An 18245-nucleotide genomic window follows, 5' to 3' on the forward strand; every position below is an offset into this window, starting at 1 on the left:
CTAAATACCCTGGATATAGCACACATGATATTTATTTACCTTGTAAATAAAAGGTAATCTAAGGAAATATTTAACTTCCTGCTCCAAAGGCTTTGTGGGGCGGAAAAGGAATGAAAAAACTCCCCAAGGTTTGTGTATAGAAACATTATAGAGGCACATACATACATACAAACTTATGAAAGCATATACATATGCATGTAATACAAACACTATGAAAAGAAATGGATATGGCTAAACGATAAATCTAACAGATAAACATAAACACGCGTTCTATAAAACTGACGGATTGTCTGACATTTGGCCAAGAAACGATACGAGGTAATAATGGTTGGCTTCCAGCTTAAGGTTTGCCTTTACTTGTCAGTCCTATGGCAATGAAGGCTCCTTTATATTTCTATCCATCCATTTCCCAGAAGGGAATTATGGCTAAGCCTGTTAAGAAGCACAGAGAACAAAACAGCAACAACAACAACAAAAAAAAAAAATAAAGTTAAACTTCCCATAGTTGAAGAATGTATAGGAAAATCTAATCAAAGTTTGACTAGAAAGGTTGTGGTGGTAGTGATGGTGGTGGTTGGGAGTATATTCTAGGACATGGGAATCAACCATCTACCACCACCAACTGTGTCACATGCCAGAATGGCAGTGGCATAATAAGTGAACCTTGCCTCACATTTTTGTCTCTATGTGTATGTGTGTATATGGGCTTATGGGTGCTTTAGCTCTTTCTACCATTTGTGTTGGTTACAACATGGTGGGGTAACATGGCGATTTGGCGGAGTTGTTGTTTAAGGGTATCAACTATAACGACAGCAGCAACAAAAACAACTCACATACTATAGGCACTCTCTCTCACAACAATACGATTTAGATTTTATTTTCTTCGTTGTCGTTTCTGTCAAATCATGCTCTGATCATTTCTCAAAGCTTGGAAAAAAAAAGTTATTTCCACTCGTGCTTCTGCTGCCTGCTCTGATAGATTTGAAATGTGCGAGAGATGGCGGTAAATGGCAAAAGTCCATCCCACACATACATACATTTATAATGAATGAAGAAACGAAGGTAGTGTAAAAAAAAGTTCCTTAACATGACGGAGAAACAAAAGCCAAAAATTCTTCAAAGTTTTCTCTAACATTCCGTAAAGTTTTCTCTAAACACTAATATTCCTTAATATTTCCTGTAAAGACAAAATATCCCAGAAATTTTCTCTAAGGAAAAAAAAAATTACCATTACAGCAAATATATTCATCTAACAGAAGGTAGAATAGGTGCCGAAGCGCCTCGATCTTTTGGTCTTCTTCTCCAATTTCCGACATCCAAGTTCGAGATGTCGCTCTGCACTTGGTCACTCCATCAGAGTTTTGGTCTTCCCCTTTTGAGTTTTCTTTTATGGCCGCCTTCAATAGAGTTCTTTGCGGGATCTTCTTTATCCATACATGACCTAGCCAAAGCAAACGTTGGATTTTGATGGGTTTAACTATGCTATCGTCGTCATACAGCTCGTGGTTCATACGACGCCTATTCTCCATTAACGCAAACTGGTCCATGTATTTTACGAAGGATTTTTCTCCCAAACACTCCAAGTACTCCCTCATCTGCTTTCGCAAGTACCCATGCTTCGGAATCATAAAACAGCTCGGGTAGTATCATTGTCTTGTATAGCGTAATTTTTGGCTGTCGGGAGGTGGCTTTGCTCCTCATCTGCTTTGTCCAAAATAGCATCGGTAAGCCAATAATATCCTTCGCTTTATTTCAAAACTAAAACTAAAAAGGAATAGAAAAAACACAAAAATTCCCAGAAATTATTCCTGAAGAAACAACTTTCCCAGAAATTTTACCTGAAGAAAAAATTTCTGATAAATTGATTGGTGCCCTATTAATTTGTATTTGTAAATGGCAACATTTTGGCCAAAGAAACCCAAAAAACAATTTTCTTGACAATTTCTCCATAATTTGTCTGACTCTCCTTAAGTATCGTTTTAAACAACTAAAGTATTGGTTAAAAATTAAATTCCAAAAAAAAAATCCTTTAAAACCTCGTTTTCACTGCTCTTTAAATCCTCATTTAATGGTTAAATCATCTGTTGTCCCTTTATGAAATCAGTTGACGAGAGCCTTAAATCCGGATTTAGTGTAAACGTGGTTTAACATTTTATAGCTCTTATAAAGTTGTGGTCTGGCCAGACCATGTCCGCTCAACAACGGAGAAAAAAATTTTTGCCCATCCTAGGGTTAAAGGTTGTCCCATTTGTTCAACAACATAAGAACCATATGGTGAAATCGCCATTAAGCTGATCAACATTTTGGCAACACGACAAAGAAATGTGTGTACGTGTGTGTGAAAGAAAACAATGAGAATGCAAACAAAAATCTGACATCTTAATACCGTTAAATCTGGGCGGCAGTTAACAGCTGTTCGCGTGAGACCAATTTATACAAAAACAAGTAAAAGCGTGCTAAATTCGGCCGGGCCGAATCCTATATACCCTCCACCATGGATCGTATTTGTAGAGTTCTTTTCCCGGCATCTCTTCTTAGGCAAAAAAGGATATAAGAAAAGATTTGCTCTGCTATTAGAGCGATATCAAGATATGGTCCGGTTGGACCACAATTAAATTATATGTTGGGGACCTGTGTAAAATGTCAGCCAATTCGAATAGGAATTGCGCCCTTTGAGGGCTCAAGAAGTAACATAGAGAGATCGATTTATATAGGAGCTGTATCAGGCTATAGACCGATTCAGACCATGATAAACACGTATGATGATGGTCATGGGAGAATCCCATAATTGCGACCTTTAGAAGCTCAAGAAGTCAAGATCCCAGATCTGTTTATAATACAGCTATACAGCTATTTATAATACAGCTATATAATTTTACCTGAAGAAAAAATTTCTCTATCATCTTCTCCAAAAACTAAATTTCACAGAAATTTTCTCAGAACAAAGTTCCTCTAAACTAATTCTTCTAAAGACAAATCTTCACATAAATTGTTTTAAAGACATAATTTCCCAGAAATTTTCTCTAACCGAAATGTTCTCCCATTTATTTCCTTTACAGATAAAATTTCCCATTATTTTCCTCTGAAAGCAAAATTTTCTTTAAAGGAAAATTTCCCAGTAATGCCTTCTAAAGACAAAACTCCCCGGAAATTTCCCATGAAGACAACATTTCCAAAGTTTTCTCCAAATAAAAAATTTCTCTAAAGATAAAATCGCTTTTAAATGTGCATTCTCTAAAAGCAAAATTTCCTTTAAAGCCAAAATTTTCCAGAATTTTATTTTTAAAGACAAGATTTTGAAGAAATTTTCACTACCATTGTCTAAACTGATATATATATATATATATATATATATATATAACGAAATTTCCAGAACACCCTCGTTTGATTCTTAAATAGATTTCTACGTTAATCAAAAAAAAAAAAAAACAGTGGGTCTTGTATGATGTGATGGGGGTGTAATATTTAACAGCCACCGCTGTTATTTCTGCTGCTTTTGCGGCTTCTGATGATGTAAAAATGGATGGAGTAAAACATGAATCGCAATGGAGATGGAGAAACGGCATATGTATGCACGAAAAGAAGAAAAATGAAGTTTTTATTATGCCATTAAGTAAAGCTTCTCATATGGCGAATGCCAAACAAAAAAGAAGAGTGAAAGAAAATAAATTAAACTTTTTTTTTCTTGTTGGCTGATTAACATTTTTATAAATTACATTGGGGGGATTAATGAACGCTCAAATACTGGAGCAGAAAAAAATTTTTTCAACATAATAAGTTTTGCTAAATTTGTGCAATTCGTCTTCGTTATATGTAGTAGCCAAAATTAAAAACAATATAAAAAAATGGTTTCTAGGCAAAGAATAATACAAACAACAAATACAATAACGCAGACTTCAAGTATGGTAGCAGAGACACTGATGATACAAAATATATCAAGACTTCAATGACCCTTTTCTATGATCAACTGCGAATGGTGTACCTAAAAATTATCATTTTTTTTATTCTGTTACCAAATTAACGTTCGCCCCGGTAGCCGATTGTGTTTCGTAGCGTGGATTCGATTTCCACCAGAGAACTGCAAGCGGTGGTATTTTTTTGATTTGCGTTGTACTTATAAATATGCGGTGTTTATATCTAACACCACCACTATTGCTGCGGTTTTATGCTCAGCAAACTGATATGAGTGGTGATCGTATGAATACTCGTACATACCCATCACCATAGAATGGGGGCATACTAATCTAGTCATTCCTTTTGTAACACCTACTTTTCTGCTTTGCGTTGTACTCATAAAAATGCGGTGTTTATATCTAACACCACCGCTATTACTGCGGTTTTATGCTCAGCAAACTGATATGAGTGGTGATCGTATGAATACTTGTACATACCCACCACCATAGAATGGGGGCATACTTATCTAGTCATTCCTTTTGTAACACTTCGTAATATTGATCAAGGACCCCATAAAGTATATATATTCTTGATCGTCTCGCCATTCTGAGTCCGTCCATCTGTCGAAATCACCCCTTCAAATTTTGCGCAGATACTTTATATTGATGTAGGTCATTGAGGATTGCAAATGGGCCATATCGGTTCAGATTTGGATATAGCTTCCATATAAACCGATCTCCCGATTTGACTTCTGGAGCCCATGGCATCCACAATTTTTGTCCGATTTGGTAGAAATTTTGGACATAGTGTTTTATACTGATTTTCAACAAATGTGCCAAGTACGATTTAAATTTGTGCAAACCTGATATAGATCCCATATAAACCGATTTCCCGATTTGACTTCTTGAGCCCATGGAAGCCACAATTTTGCTGAAATTTTGCACATAGTGTTAATATGACTGCCAACAACGGTGTCAAGTAGGGTCCTAATCGGTCTCCAACCTCCTATAGCTCCCATATAAACCAATCTCCCGATTTGATTTCTTGAGTCCCTGGAACATCTGATTTGGCTAAAAAATTGGTACATGGTGTTATGACTCCCAACATGGTGTTATGACTCCCAACATGGTGTTATGACTCCCAACAACGAAGCCATGTACGCTTCAAATCGGTCTATAACCTGATATAGCTCCTATATCAATCGATCTCCCGATTTGACTTTTTGAGCCCCTGGAAGGTTTAATTTTCATCCGATTTGGCTGAAATTTCGCACATAGTATTCTGTTATGACTCCCAACAACGGAGCCATGTACTCTCCAAATCGGTCTATAACATTATATAGCTCCCATATAAATCTATCTCCCGATTTGACTTCCTGAGCCCCTGAAAGCCGCAATTTTTGTCCGATTTGACTGTAATTTTGCACATAGTGTTCTATATTGACTTCCAACAAATGTGCCAAGTACGGTCCAAATCGGTATATAACCTGATATAACTCCCATATGAACCCATCTCCCGATTTGATTTTTCGAGCCCCTGGATTTGGCTGAAAACTTTTACATGGTGTTCTGTTATGACTCCCAACAACTGTGCAAAGTACGGTTCAAATCGGTACAGAACATGATATAGCTCCCATATAAACCGATCTCCCGATTTGACTTCTTGAGCCCTTACAAGCCACGATTTTTATCCGATTTGGCTGAAATTTTGCATAAAGTGTTCTGTTATGACTCTAAACAACTGCGCCAAGTACGGTCCAATTCGGTTTATAACTAGATATAGCTCCCATATTTTAGCAGAATCTATTGTGGTGGGTTCTCAAGATTCGACCCAGCCGAACTTAGCACGATTTTACTTGTTTTCAGCTTTATTATGTTATAAATAAAATTGCGGTGTATGCGTTGTTTTTGACAAACACTCATCATACCACCGCATAAACAAGAGAATCATGAGAATAAGTATTTGCGGTGGTTGTTTTAACTCAGGCGTCGGTCGTTTGCTTCATAGCGTATATGTGGTATATGTGTAGGAAAAAGGGAAAACAAGAAATAAAAGAGAATCACTTTTCATCTGGTAGTTTAGGCTAGGCAAGATTAGAGTAGCAGTCAACTTTCTAAACAGACTCACTTAGACATTTTTAGTCCATTGTCATACCAGAGCAGCGATAGAACAGGCCTCTAGTGGGAATCTGAGATCTGCAGCGGTGTACCGCAAATATACTTGTATTTTTTAACCAACGCAACTAACGTAATCATTCAACTCTAATCAACGCGAGCGGGTTGTACAAAAACACAAATGAATTTGCGGTGGTGCTGATGGTCTTGGTAGGTGACTCTCTGTTATTTCTTGTTTTCCCCTTTCCCCAATGGGTGTTCATGGCTAATAAAATAAAACGCAAAGGATATTTTATGAACATCCTCCCACATTCTTTGACTTATACATATTATAAAAAATACATACTTTAGGTACAGCAAAGCCTTTTTGTGTATACATACATACAAGTTTTCGTCCTTTTTGAGATTAGCGATTTGTTTTATTGCCTCTTATCTGTCTCCCCCACCAACGTGCCTTCACGCTTTCATTGTGTAAAAAGCCTGTCAACTAAAAATGTCATGTTTCTTTTTCTTGCAAGACGACACAGGCCAAAGGAACCAATGTAAAACGCGGAAAAAATATATTAATCATGTCATGAAAATGTATATACATACATATAAAAAAATGAATTATTGAACACGACATCATTGTCGACGTCAACGAAAATAAAGAGGAAAAACTTTGTTGATTAAATTTCTGAAATGAATGCATACAAATTTTTCCTATGCATAGGAAGGAGACATGCGACACGCAAGAACTGTCACAAAGATGAATGAATCCATTTTGAAAATTGGGTGGAATTTTTTTGCTCTTCGTATTAGAGATTAATAACAAAAATGGAGAGCAATGTGTGGTGGTATGACATGAAATGGTAAAGGGCAAAAAAATTAGCTTTTAGCTGAAACAAGTAAAAGCGTGCTAAGTTCGGCCGGGCCGAATCTTATATACCCTCCACCATGGATCGCATTTGTCGAGTTCTTTTCCCGGCATCTCTTCTTAGGCAAAAAAGGATATAAGAAAAGAGTTGCTCTGCTATTAAAACGATATCAAGATATGGTCCGGTTCGGACCACAATTAAATTATATGTTGGAGACCTGTGTAAAATTTCAGCCAATTCGTATAAGAATTGCGCCAATTGGGGCTCACGAAGTAAAATAGAGAGAACGATTTATATGGGATCTGCATCGGGCTATAGACCGATTCAGACCATAATAAACACGTTTGTTGATGGTCATAAGAGGATTCATCGTACAAAATTTCAGGCATATCGGATAATAATTGCGACCTCTAGGGGTCAAGAAGTCAAGATCCCAGATCGGTTTATATGGCAGCTATATCAGGTTATGAACCGATTTGAACCTTATTTGACACAGTTGTAAAAATGTAAAAATAAAATACGTCATGCAAAATTTCAGCCAAATCGGATAGGAATTGCGCCCTCTAGAAGCTCAAGAAGTCAAATCCCCAGATCTGTTTATATGACATCTATATCAGGTTATGGACCGATTTCAACCATACTCGGCACAGTTGTTGGATATCATAACGAAATACTTCGTGCAAAAATTCATTCAAATCGGATAAGAATTGTGCCCTCTAGAGGCTCAAGAAGTCAAGACCCAAGATCGGTTTATATGGCAGCTATATCAGGTTATGGACCGATTTGAACCATACTTGGCACAGTTGTTGGATATCATAACAAAACACGTCGTGCAAAATTTCATTCCAATCGGATAAGAATTGCGCACTCTAGAGGCTCAAGAAGTCAAGACCCAAGATCGGTTTATATGGCAGCTATATCAAAACATGGACCGATATGGCCCATTTACAATACCAACCGACCTACACTAATAAGAAGTATTTGTGCAAAATTTCAAGCGGCTAGCTTTACTCCTTCGGAAGTTAGCGTGCTTTCGACAGACAGACGGACGGACGGACGGACGGACAGACGGACGGACATGGCTAGATCGACATAAAATGTCACGACGATCAAGAATATATATACTTTATGGGGTCTCAGACGAATATTTCGAGTAGTTACAAACAGAATGACGAAATTAGTATACCCCCCATCTTATGGTGGAGGGTATAAAAACAAACTGGAAGAATATTTTTTGGGATTTCATATAAAGCTCGAGACAGTTGAAGGCGTTATTTCTGTATTTTATGGGGAAAACAAGATTACAAATGGCATAAATATCACAGTGGATGGGAAGATTTCCGCTTTGTAGCACAGCCAGTGTGAGCACCACGCAGGCTAAAACTTTGAGCTCCGATCGGTGTGATGTTCATTGTTATCATAAGAAGCTTAACAGCGAGCTACCGGGCGCTTCCGCAAGTTGCGGATAGAATGAATGTTGCATAGACTCAGAAAAATGGTGTAAAATTCCCATTCCAAATAAGTTAGCTAATTTAAAACTAATGTAGTTTAATTTTGATCAAAACAACGATAAATGGCAAATTTTTAGTAAATGTTACTCATTTGTAATTAGTCATAAACTTGGTTTTGGGAAGTCATTTTACTTAATCAAGTTTCTTCTCAACAAGTTAAATATTCCTATAGCAAACACCGTTACCCAATATAAACATGCTGTTATGTTGAGTTCAACGCTTGAATACAAACCTATATTCTTCAAACTTAATAAATATTCGTTCAAAATAGCTTACGAATTTTTCAAATTTGAGTATTATTGAATAAATTTAATTGAAATACAAGTCCTAAATTAAAATTATGTTAAAAATACACTTAGGTTGACAGATTTTGTAACAGAGATAATTAAAACTATAAACTTCTCAGTAATTCCAAACCTATCTTTAAAGAAGGTGCCTTTTAAACACGTTGTTTGCCAGTCGTGGAATCATCAATGGATTAAAAACATTGAATATCATAATACAAGAGCGTTTGTTTTTAATTTCACTTTGAATAGGACAATAGATTCATGTTAGAAACCTTAAATAAAATGTCCTTAGAAACCTTTAAATGTTTATTAGTAACAAAAATTCTTATTTAAAAAGGCAAATCCGCCTGTGTTCATAATAAAATAATTAAATAAAACAAAGGATTAATATGAGATACATCTATAGTTTAAAGAAGTATCTCATGCGTATAAGTTAAAACGAACGAAATAGAAGAAGAGATTTTGCAAAAAGTTTATACAGATGTATTAACTCAAAGTAAAAATTTCGAACATTTTATTCCATCCATTGTATTGAGTTCAGTTTAAATTATCTTTCACGATGTTCATCATACACACTGAATAAAAATAATTTAGTTCCATTTATTTAACAATAAACCATAACGAAATTCTTTTGATGTAATTATATTTTAGAAATGCATTAACTAAAAACTAATAAAATTGTCTTTAGCGTTATATGAGGTTCAACTTTACACGAAACTAGTTTATTTTATTGGGTTCCCCAAAAAGTAATTGCGGATTTTTCATATAGTCGGCGTTGACAAATTTTTTCACAGCTTGTGACTCTGTAATTGCATTCTTTCTTCTGTCAGTTATCAGCTGTTACTTTTAGCTTGCTTTAGAAAAAAGTGCAAAAAAAGTATATTTGATTAAAGTTCATTCTATGTTTTATTAAAAATGCATTTACTTTCTTTTAAAAAATCCGCAATTACTTTTTGGGCAACCCCAACTCAATCACTTTTTTAACAGTGTACAGAGTAGCTGAAATTGCAGTCGAGTACTATCAGCGGTATCGAGTGGAGAGTCTCCCTAAGAGGCCGGCCGCCTATGATGCTCGATATGACAAGGCGAGTTATTGGCACCTTTAAATAAACAATGGCCATATGTTCCCGCAACGATAGGTCCTTTGAACCGGAACGAGGTCGCCTATAGGAGCTAGACGAGGATTGCCACCTTCACATATAGACATGTGGCTACAACAACAACAATAAAAACCCTTGCTGGAATATGCAACAATTTAGAAAAGGGTATTATTTTAATTGACTTCACTTACAAATACAACCAACTCCTTATTGATGAAAGTCATTTTGGATTATGATTGTATCAATTCGAGTCATATATACAAACCCATGTTCCCATTCTAAAGACCTAAGAGATCATAATTTGCATAGGCAAATTCATGTGAAAAGCTAACATTTTTATTCCCAATTTTCCAAGTTAACTATGTTAGCATTTTATCATAGAAACGTAATAAACTTTCTTATCGGTTGTGATAATGCTTGTTCCTTAAGATTTTAATAATAAGACTTGCGAGTGAGTGAGGTTGTTGTTGTTAAGGGGCCCATAGAGTAGAAAAACCATGTGCTGCTTGTTGGTATGTCAACGTCGTACTATGATGAGGTGATGAGATATTAAACAAATTTGATCATCTAACGCCTTTTGGAACACCACGCACCTACGGCATACTTGAAAGATTTATGTGATTGTGTAAATTTTTGGATTTTTTTTTTCTGTTTTTAATTCAATAAATATGCAGTATGAAGTAGTTTCTGTTTTTGTTTGCTTTTCTCTCTTTGAAAGATTAGATTAGCACACTGTGAACAAAATATCAAAACGTTTTTGATACTCTCAACATTCTGTCTATCACAATTTTGCTAATATTATGATTTTATGAATACATTATACATTATGCTGTTGTTATATATGTATGATGAAATATATTGTTAAGATTGCTATTTAAACAAGGGTAGCAAAAAAAAAGTATAAGGTTAACAGCACCACTACAAATGTTGTTTTGTATATACGTTATATTGCGGGTATATCGCCAATTTTATTTATTGTATGTTAGAATAAAACGTTTAGTGATAGATATGTGCATAGATTGTGTAAAATGGTAATACGAGCCGATATTCGAAAACACTTAACAACAACTTCATCGATTTGCTCTAGTAAATTAACATGGTCGCAGAGACACTGATGATGCAGAAGTATTTGTCATTAATCTCCCCAAGGGGAGAGATACGGGCTATTTGACCACGAAAATGAATATCACTGGAATGAAAATTTTTTATTGATTACAGAAAGGAAATTGCCAGACAGATCGCCAACAGTGTTGAAATCTTCAAAATAGTTGTCAGTGATCGAACAATGATGATTTACGATTGAACAATCAATAGATTAAAACAAATATTAAAAAATTGTTTACATGCAAATGGAAAAACTGAGTTTTAGCTCAATACAGAAAAAATTCAAAATCGGTTTCAAAATGTGTGAATGGTGAATAGATCCTTTAGCCACCCATCATATAGTTCTAAGTTTTAACTAATGTCAAATTTCAGACAAATATTACCAAAATATATGGATTTTAATAGAATATTTAGTTACCCATCATATATTTTTTAGTTGTACTTACATTCAAAATTTCATACCTCAAGCTATATCTGAACAGAAAGTTCCAAATGGTACCAATTTTGGTACCAAAATTTACGATTTTTGGATAGATCATCTAGTCACCCATTATTTATTTCTAAGTTGTACCTACATGCCAAATTTCGAACCTCTAGCTCAATCCATAAAGAAAGTACCAAATAGTACCAATTTGAGTACCAAAATGTTCAAATTGTTAAAAAATTAATTAGTCGCCCATCATACATTTCTAAGCTTTACATAAATGCCAAATTTCAAAACTATAGCTCCATCTGCACAGAAAGGACCAAATGGTACCTATATTGGTAACAACATAGTGACCTATCATTTCCTAGTTGTACCTATATGCCAAATTTCAGACTTCTAGCCCCATCAGTGAAGAAAGTACAAAATGGTACCGATTTTGGCACCAAAAAGTACGAATTTTGAATTGAAAGGACTAAGCCCTCTAGAGGCTTAAGGTTTATATGGGAGATTCAGATCATATTTGGCACGTTTGGTCGTGCATACAGTGACTGTGTCAAATTTTAGCAAAATCCGATAAAAATTGCGCCCTCTATAAGCTCAAGAAGTCAAATCGGGAGGTCCGTTTATATGGGAACTACACCAGGTTTTGGGCCGATTTGAACCATACTTGGCACGAAAGTTGAAGGTCAAAAAACACGTACACTTAATAACAGAGCACGTCGGTAAAAAGCGGCAGTTTATTGGGATGTGTATTACACACAGCTCAAGGAAAACAGTAAGATCCAGGAAGTTTTTCTCTGAACAGGTCGATTGCGTTAATGACGCCGCCAAGATGAAAAAGTTTCTCTCAAAAATCCATGTCCAAACTGAAACGTTAGAAGGCGACATGGTAGTGAAAGCAGAGACACCTGAATCTTGAAATAATCGAGGGCTTATCGTTACAAAACTTATGGTAAAGCTTTCAACCATTTAAGTCACCCGGACCTGATGAAAATTTTCCGACGTTACCCCATCTGGCAACTATTTTCAGCGTGTGCCTAGGACTTGCATATACTCCGAAAGCCTGATAAGGGTGGTATTTATATCCAAGACCGTCAAGGGAAGTTGTACGACACCATAAGCTTTATGTCCTTTCTTCTCAAAACCATGGAACCCAGAGAAGATTGAATTCTTCCTCTTTACAAGAAAGACGAGCCACACTTCCTAAGTAAATTGATTTCGATATCTGATAGGAAACTGAATTGAAAGTGTCACATTCCGGAGCGTACTAAAAATGCTCATAGATGTTGGGCACTATGTAGACGAGCCGTGGGCTCGAATGGGGCCTGAATCCGAGAATAGTCCACTGGCTCTACAAGAGCGTTATTTGGCAAATACTTATTTACGCCTCATTAGTTTCATAGTCTGCGATGGAGAAAAAAATGCAATGTAATGATAATACAACACGATCAGATGGTATAATGTCATGGCCTAGGCGAAGCGATGACGAACACTTCCAATAGGGCACTGGAGACTATTAAAGATATCCGACCCGGTACGATCCGATCCCATACCCGGCACGGGATAGCTGTAAGCACCACACAGGTTGGAACATTAATCTGTGTGATGCTCATTGCTGTAACTAGAAGCTTAGCTGCGAGCTACCGGGCGCGTCCACAGGTTGCGGGTAGTAAATGCTCCATACGGAGTAGCTGCAACGGCAGTCAGGGCAATAACAACCAGGACAGTAAATTAGCCATCAGGGCTATAACAACCAGGATGGTAAGTTCACGAACAGTTTTGGAGTGTAAGTAGGAGATTACCACCTTCTCTGAGGACAGCATGATTCGCATCGCGGAGTAAGGCCAGTAATGAGTAATGAAGGCCAGAGGACTGTCGTCGACTAACGCGCATGTAGCACTGTGGAACATCGAAACGGTCGGTAGGACGACGAAATTCCTATGGGGAAGCGAAGACAAGACTTTTACTAAAAGAAGTAAGTAGGAAGTCAGTATAGCTTTCGTTATCATAACGCAACTCAAAGGACTACGAGCTCAGTTATGTAAAATAGGTGCGAGTAATAGCAGACTGCGGCATTTAAATGGCGACACAGCACCAGATATGGTACTGGATAACAGTTAGGGATTTTGTAAGCAGTACGGAATTCCTGAGTTAGATTTCTATTTCGAGGTTACTTTTAAGTATTTAGAGCGCATCCGACTATTGGCTTTGGTGTATGTTCATAGCGGCATGAGGTGAATTAATATGCACATCCTCTTTTCAACCAAACCGCAATATATATATATATATATATGTCGGGTCTGCTTCCATAAATAATTTTATAATAATACTCTTATATGTATAATTAAAGTCTAGACCAGTCTTTTCATTCAACTGATCTTACAAATCCATGACGAAGTTAAGTATGGTTTAAAAGAAGTTTAAATCACTTACCAGTTTCATTATCAATAGTAAAGGGAATGCCTGCCCATTCATTGGCTGCCAATTGATCGTCTGCATCGTCCTTGTCATCAAATTTCGGCTAGATAAAAATAATGACAAAATGTATTTTTTTATTTTAATTATACAATAGTGTAAAAAGAAGATTACATGTAATGAAGAAACATGATTATATTTAACATATATATATGTAGGTTATGTACACTTGATAATGCTTGAATGCTCAGCTATTGCAAATAGGTATTTATAATTTGGATAATACAACGTTTTTTAAACACAAACACTGATTCAATACAAATTTTGGCTATTGTTTCCTATTTGAGAAAACCCTTTTTTATACCATATAATACGGGTTTTCAATCTAATGGTTATTGGATGAGGAATATATCACAATCTGCATTTAAACATGACAAAGATGTGAGTACGATGAGACAAAAATGGCTAGGTGATCAAATAAAGTAAGCTCCACAGCAAATAAACCGCAAGGAAGAGAATTGTCCGTTGACAAAGCACCTCTTCCTCTTTGTCTTAAATCGCCGTAAAAAGCAGCAGATGATAATTAAACTCTAGCAACGAGAGTGTCCAAGTTCAAAAATTTAAATTTTGAATTGAGTCCATCTCGTACAATAGCCTTTCAACTTTGATAAAGACAAAATTTTGACTTATGTTAAGAGGAAAGAGTTTGCCACTGAAATGTATTTGGTCAAAAAGAAAGGCTGTGCTTTGTAAAACAAAATTGTCCGTTTCCCTGGAATTTACTCAAATCTTGAAACGAAATATCACTGCAATGATCAGTCAGTATGAAGCAGGGTGTGTAATAGTAACCCACGTTTGGAATGATATGCCTCTGGTGAAAGTGAAAAGGCCTGGTGGATTTAGGACGCTTGATAAGAACAAAACGTTTGAAAATATCCTTTATTTCGTTGAGATTTCAGTTCAGTTCATTATATTCTATCTTAAGAGAAAATTTAATTACCAGAGATTGTGGAAACCCACTCCATGCTATTATGGGCATGTATATGAGCTTGTATTCGGTTTGTTGTGCGCTCTTAGTAATAAAAAGTTAAAGTTACTTGTTGGACCTGTTGTAATGTCCTTATAAGGCAATTTGTATCTATTGCCGTCCACTGTATTACGAAGGCTTTATATAGTATTGGCTAATCGTTTTCCATTTTATGGCCCTAAGTCGGTTAAAGTCTGGTATCCCTACACACACTGCTCCTTGCCGCACCTATTCTACAAAAATGCGCCCTTAGTCCCATGTATCCCGTTATAATGTCAAAAGCTGTTATCAATCTGCTCTTTACTTCTCAGTCCGTATTTTCTCACAATCCGAATCTCGCAATGGGATTTTGGTCTCTTTTTCACCGTCTCACTGTTCCACAGTGCTATATACGCTTTCGCCGCTCAAGCCATTAACTCGGACCGCGTCGCCTTGAAAGGTGAAATGCTTTGCATTCACAAATTAATCGACGGCCGTCGTTTGGCCAATACAGTCAAGTCGTCTGCCCTTACTTGGCTGTGACCTAGCCACAATACAAATTTGCTCATGAATATTCCATGAAGGAACTGGGGCAAACTTCTCAAATAACAATAAGTGCTGTCCGATTAAAGTTTAAAATCAATGATAAGGGGCATTCTTCTTACACCTATCTGGGGAGAAATTTCTACATGGTATGGTACCTACAAATGCCGACAGCATTAGGGAGAGATAATAACCGGTGAATTTTTTTCTGATGTTCTCGCCAGGATTCGAACCCAGGCGTTCAGCTTTATAGGCAGATATGCTAACCTCTGCGCTACGGTGACCTGCATGGCCTAACGGCACACGTGGCCTAGCGGCACCCGTGGCCTAGCAGCACTCGTGGCCTAGCGGCACCCGTATGATTATGCCATTCTCTTAGAAGAAGTTAATCTCCTTTTTCACTTCGAAACCCTTCGAGACTTCGTCATCGCGATTGTGATTGCTCTAATAGCGAGCTTACAGCCCATAAAGAAGTTAACACCAGAAATACTCGATTTGACACTATACCATCTAACACTTTCCAGTATATACGTCGAGTTCTCCATCTTGTTGTAGTCAAGCAGTTGGGAATAGGACACGGTGTCTGGGTCCTCAATCCAGACACGTTTTTCCCTCCAGCTTTGGTCCATCCATATAGCATGAATTGGCAGATAACCAACCAGCGCTCTTTTACTACAATACTGCGTGGCTCATACAAGTGTCGCAAATTCGACTTCAACTGCCGTGTCGGGTATCCGATCGAAAACCTCTTCCAATCCAGTCTGTTTCCTTATCGTCTCCTTGATTGCACCGGTGATGGTATTACCTGCTCCTATTATCTTTCTTCTATTCACTCTCCATCTCCTTAATTTTTATAACCGCAATACCTAATTTGTATGTTAATGAATAGGGCGTCCAATATCCTAGAAGGCGTGTTTCTGATCGCCCGTTCTCTGATCCTGCTGTAATGTCTTTAGGTTGCACTTTTTCTTTATCGCCCTGCTTACGAGTTAGTTTGTATCTATGTTTGACCAATACAAACTGCTTCTATAGAACTAGTGAACTATCTTCCAAATCAGGCCCATATCGAGCCTAACGCCCGCCTACAAAGTGTCCAAAAACTTTGAGACTTTTCAATACGCGTACAATTCACACACAAGTATTTGACCTTTAAAATCGTTCTGTTGAGGAAACGTGGTTTTTTGAATCGGCCTATCTTCGTCTTCCTTGTAAAAAGACAGATTTCAGTCTTCTCTGGATTAAAGTTCAGACCCTTCGGTCTAGCCAAGTGGTTAGCAAGAACCTTACAGCTGTCTTGCAGATGTTATTTGGATTCCTGCCCTTACAAGTATTATAATGTCGTCGTAACACATAGGTTCAAATCCCTCTTCAGTAAGGATCCATTAGTGGCAGTTATCCATAGGAGTGGTGATAAAATGCCCCCGTGGTATGCCCTGAGACAGATTCCAAAATTTGTCTTTAGAGAAATTTTCGGGATTTTTTTTTTTAATTTTTATATTTTGAGAACATTTTTGGAAAATTGTTGATTTAGAGAAATTATTTTTGTATTTAAGAAAATTTCCGGAAATTTTTGTCTTTTGGAAAAATTTTTTGGGAAATTTTTTCTTTAAAGAAAATTTTTGTGAATTTTTTCTACAGAATGTTTTTTGGAAATTAGTCTTACGAGGAAATTTAGGTTTTAGTGACAATGTCGGGAAAATTTTGTTTAGAGAATATTTTTGGGAAATTTTGTCGTAAGAGAAAATTTGTGGGAAGGATACTTTCTTTAGAGGATACTAAATCCAAAATTTCCCACAAACATTTTATTAAGGAACAGGGGATACTTCTCTCATATTAATGAGTACAGTCTGATTAATATTTAACTTCAATGATAAGGGGCGTCCTTTTTATGGCCGAGTCTAAACCGCATGTGACATCACTTGGTAGAAAAGTTTTAATATGGCAGGATACCTCACAAAAGTAGGGAAAACCACCGCTGAAAAATTTTCTGATGTTCATGACGAGATTTCAACCCAGACGTCATAGGCGGACATGCTAACCTCTGTCTTAAGGATTTTTAACGGAAATTGTGTCTTTGGAGACAATTTTTACGAAATTTTGTCTATAGGAAAAATGGCAGGGATATTTTGTCTAAAGAGTAAATTTCTTGGAAAATTTGTGTTCATAGAAAATTTCTGGGATAGTTGTCTTTGAACGAAAATTTCCGGGAAATTTTGTCTTTAGGGAAAATTTCTGAAAAATTTTATTTTTTGTGAAAATTTCTGGAAATTTTGTCTCTAGAAAATATTTCTGGTACCTTGCCTTCATAGAAAATTTCTGGGAAATTTTGCTTTGAACGAAAATGTCTTTTGAGAAAATTTTTGGAAAATTTTGTCTTTAGAGAAAATTTCCGGAAAATTTTTTGTTTAGAGAGCACTTCTGGGAAATTTTGTCTTTAGAGAAAATTTCTGAGAAATTTTGTCTTGAGAGATACTTTCTTTTGATTTTTGGAGGATATTTAAGGAAAATTTAGTCTTTGGAGACAATTTTTACGAAATTTTGTCTTAGGGAAAATGGCTGGGATATTTTGTCTATAGAGAAAATTTTTTGGAAAGTTTGTCTTTAGAGAAAATTTCTGGGAAATTTTTTAGCCTTGAACGAAGATTTCTGGGAAATTTCTGAACATTTTAGTTTTTTGTGAAAATTTCTGGGAAATTTTGTCTCTAGAATATTTCTGGTACCTTGCTTCATGGAAAATTTCTGGGAAATTTTGCTTTGAACGAAAATGTTTCGGAAATGTCTTTTGAGAAAATTTCTGGAAAATTTTGTCGTAGAAAAAATTTCTGGGAAATTTTGTTTTCAGAGAAAATTTCTGGAAAAGTTTTTATTTAGAGAACACTTCTGAGAAATTTCGTATTTAGAGAATATTTCTGGGAAATTTTGACCTTATAGAAAATTTCTGGGAAATTTTGTCTTTAGAGAAAATTTCTAGAAAATTTTTTTTTAAA

The 18245-nt window shown here is 36.3% G+C and overlaps 1 protein-coding gene across 5 annotated transcripts in view; it reads right to left on the minus strand.

Moving 5' to 3' along the window:
- LOC106083391 (segmentation protein cap'n'collar) overlaps positions 1-18245 on the minus strand; it is a 233610-nt gene that overhangs the window by 99892 nt on the left and 115473 nt on the right. For all 5 annotated transcript variants that reach the window (XM_059363243.1, XM_013246342.2, XM_013246341.2 and 2 more), the window contains one exon: positions 13728-13815. In XM_059363243.1, the coding sequence (XP_059219226.1) occupies positions 13728-13815 (88 nt within the window). The remainder of the gene's footprint in view (positions 1-13727; positions 13816-18245) is intronic.

The sequence above is a fragment of the Stomoxys calcitrans genome, chromosome 2, assembly GCF_963082655.1.
Source record: "Stomoxys calcitrans chromosome 2, idStoCalc2.1, whole genome shotgun sequence".
NCBI lineage: Eukaryota > Metazoa > Arthropoda > Insecta > Diptera > Muscidae > Stomoxys > Stomoxys calcitrans.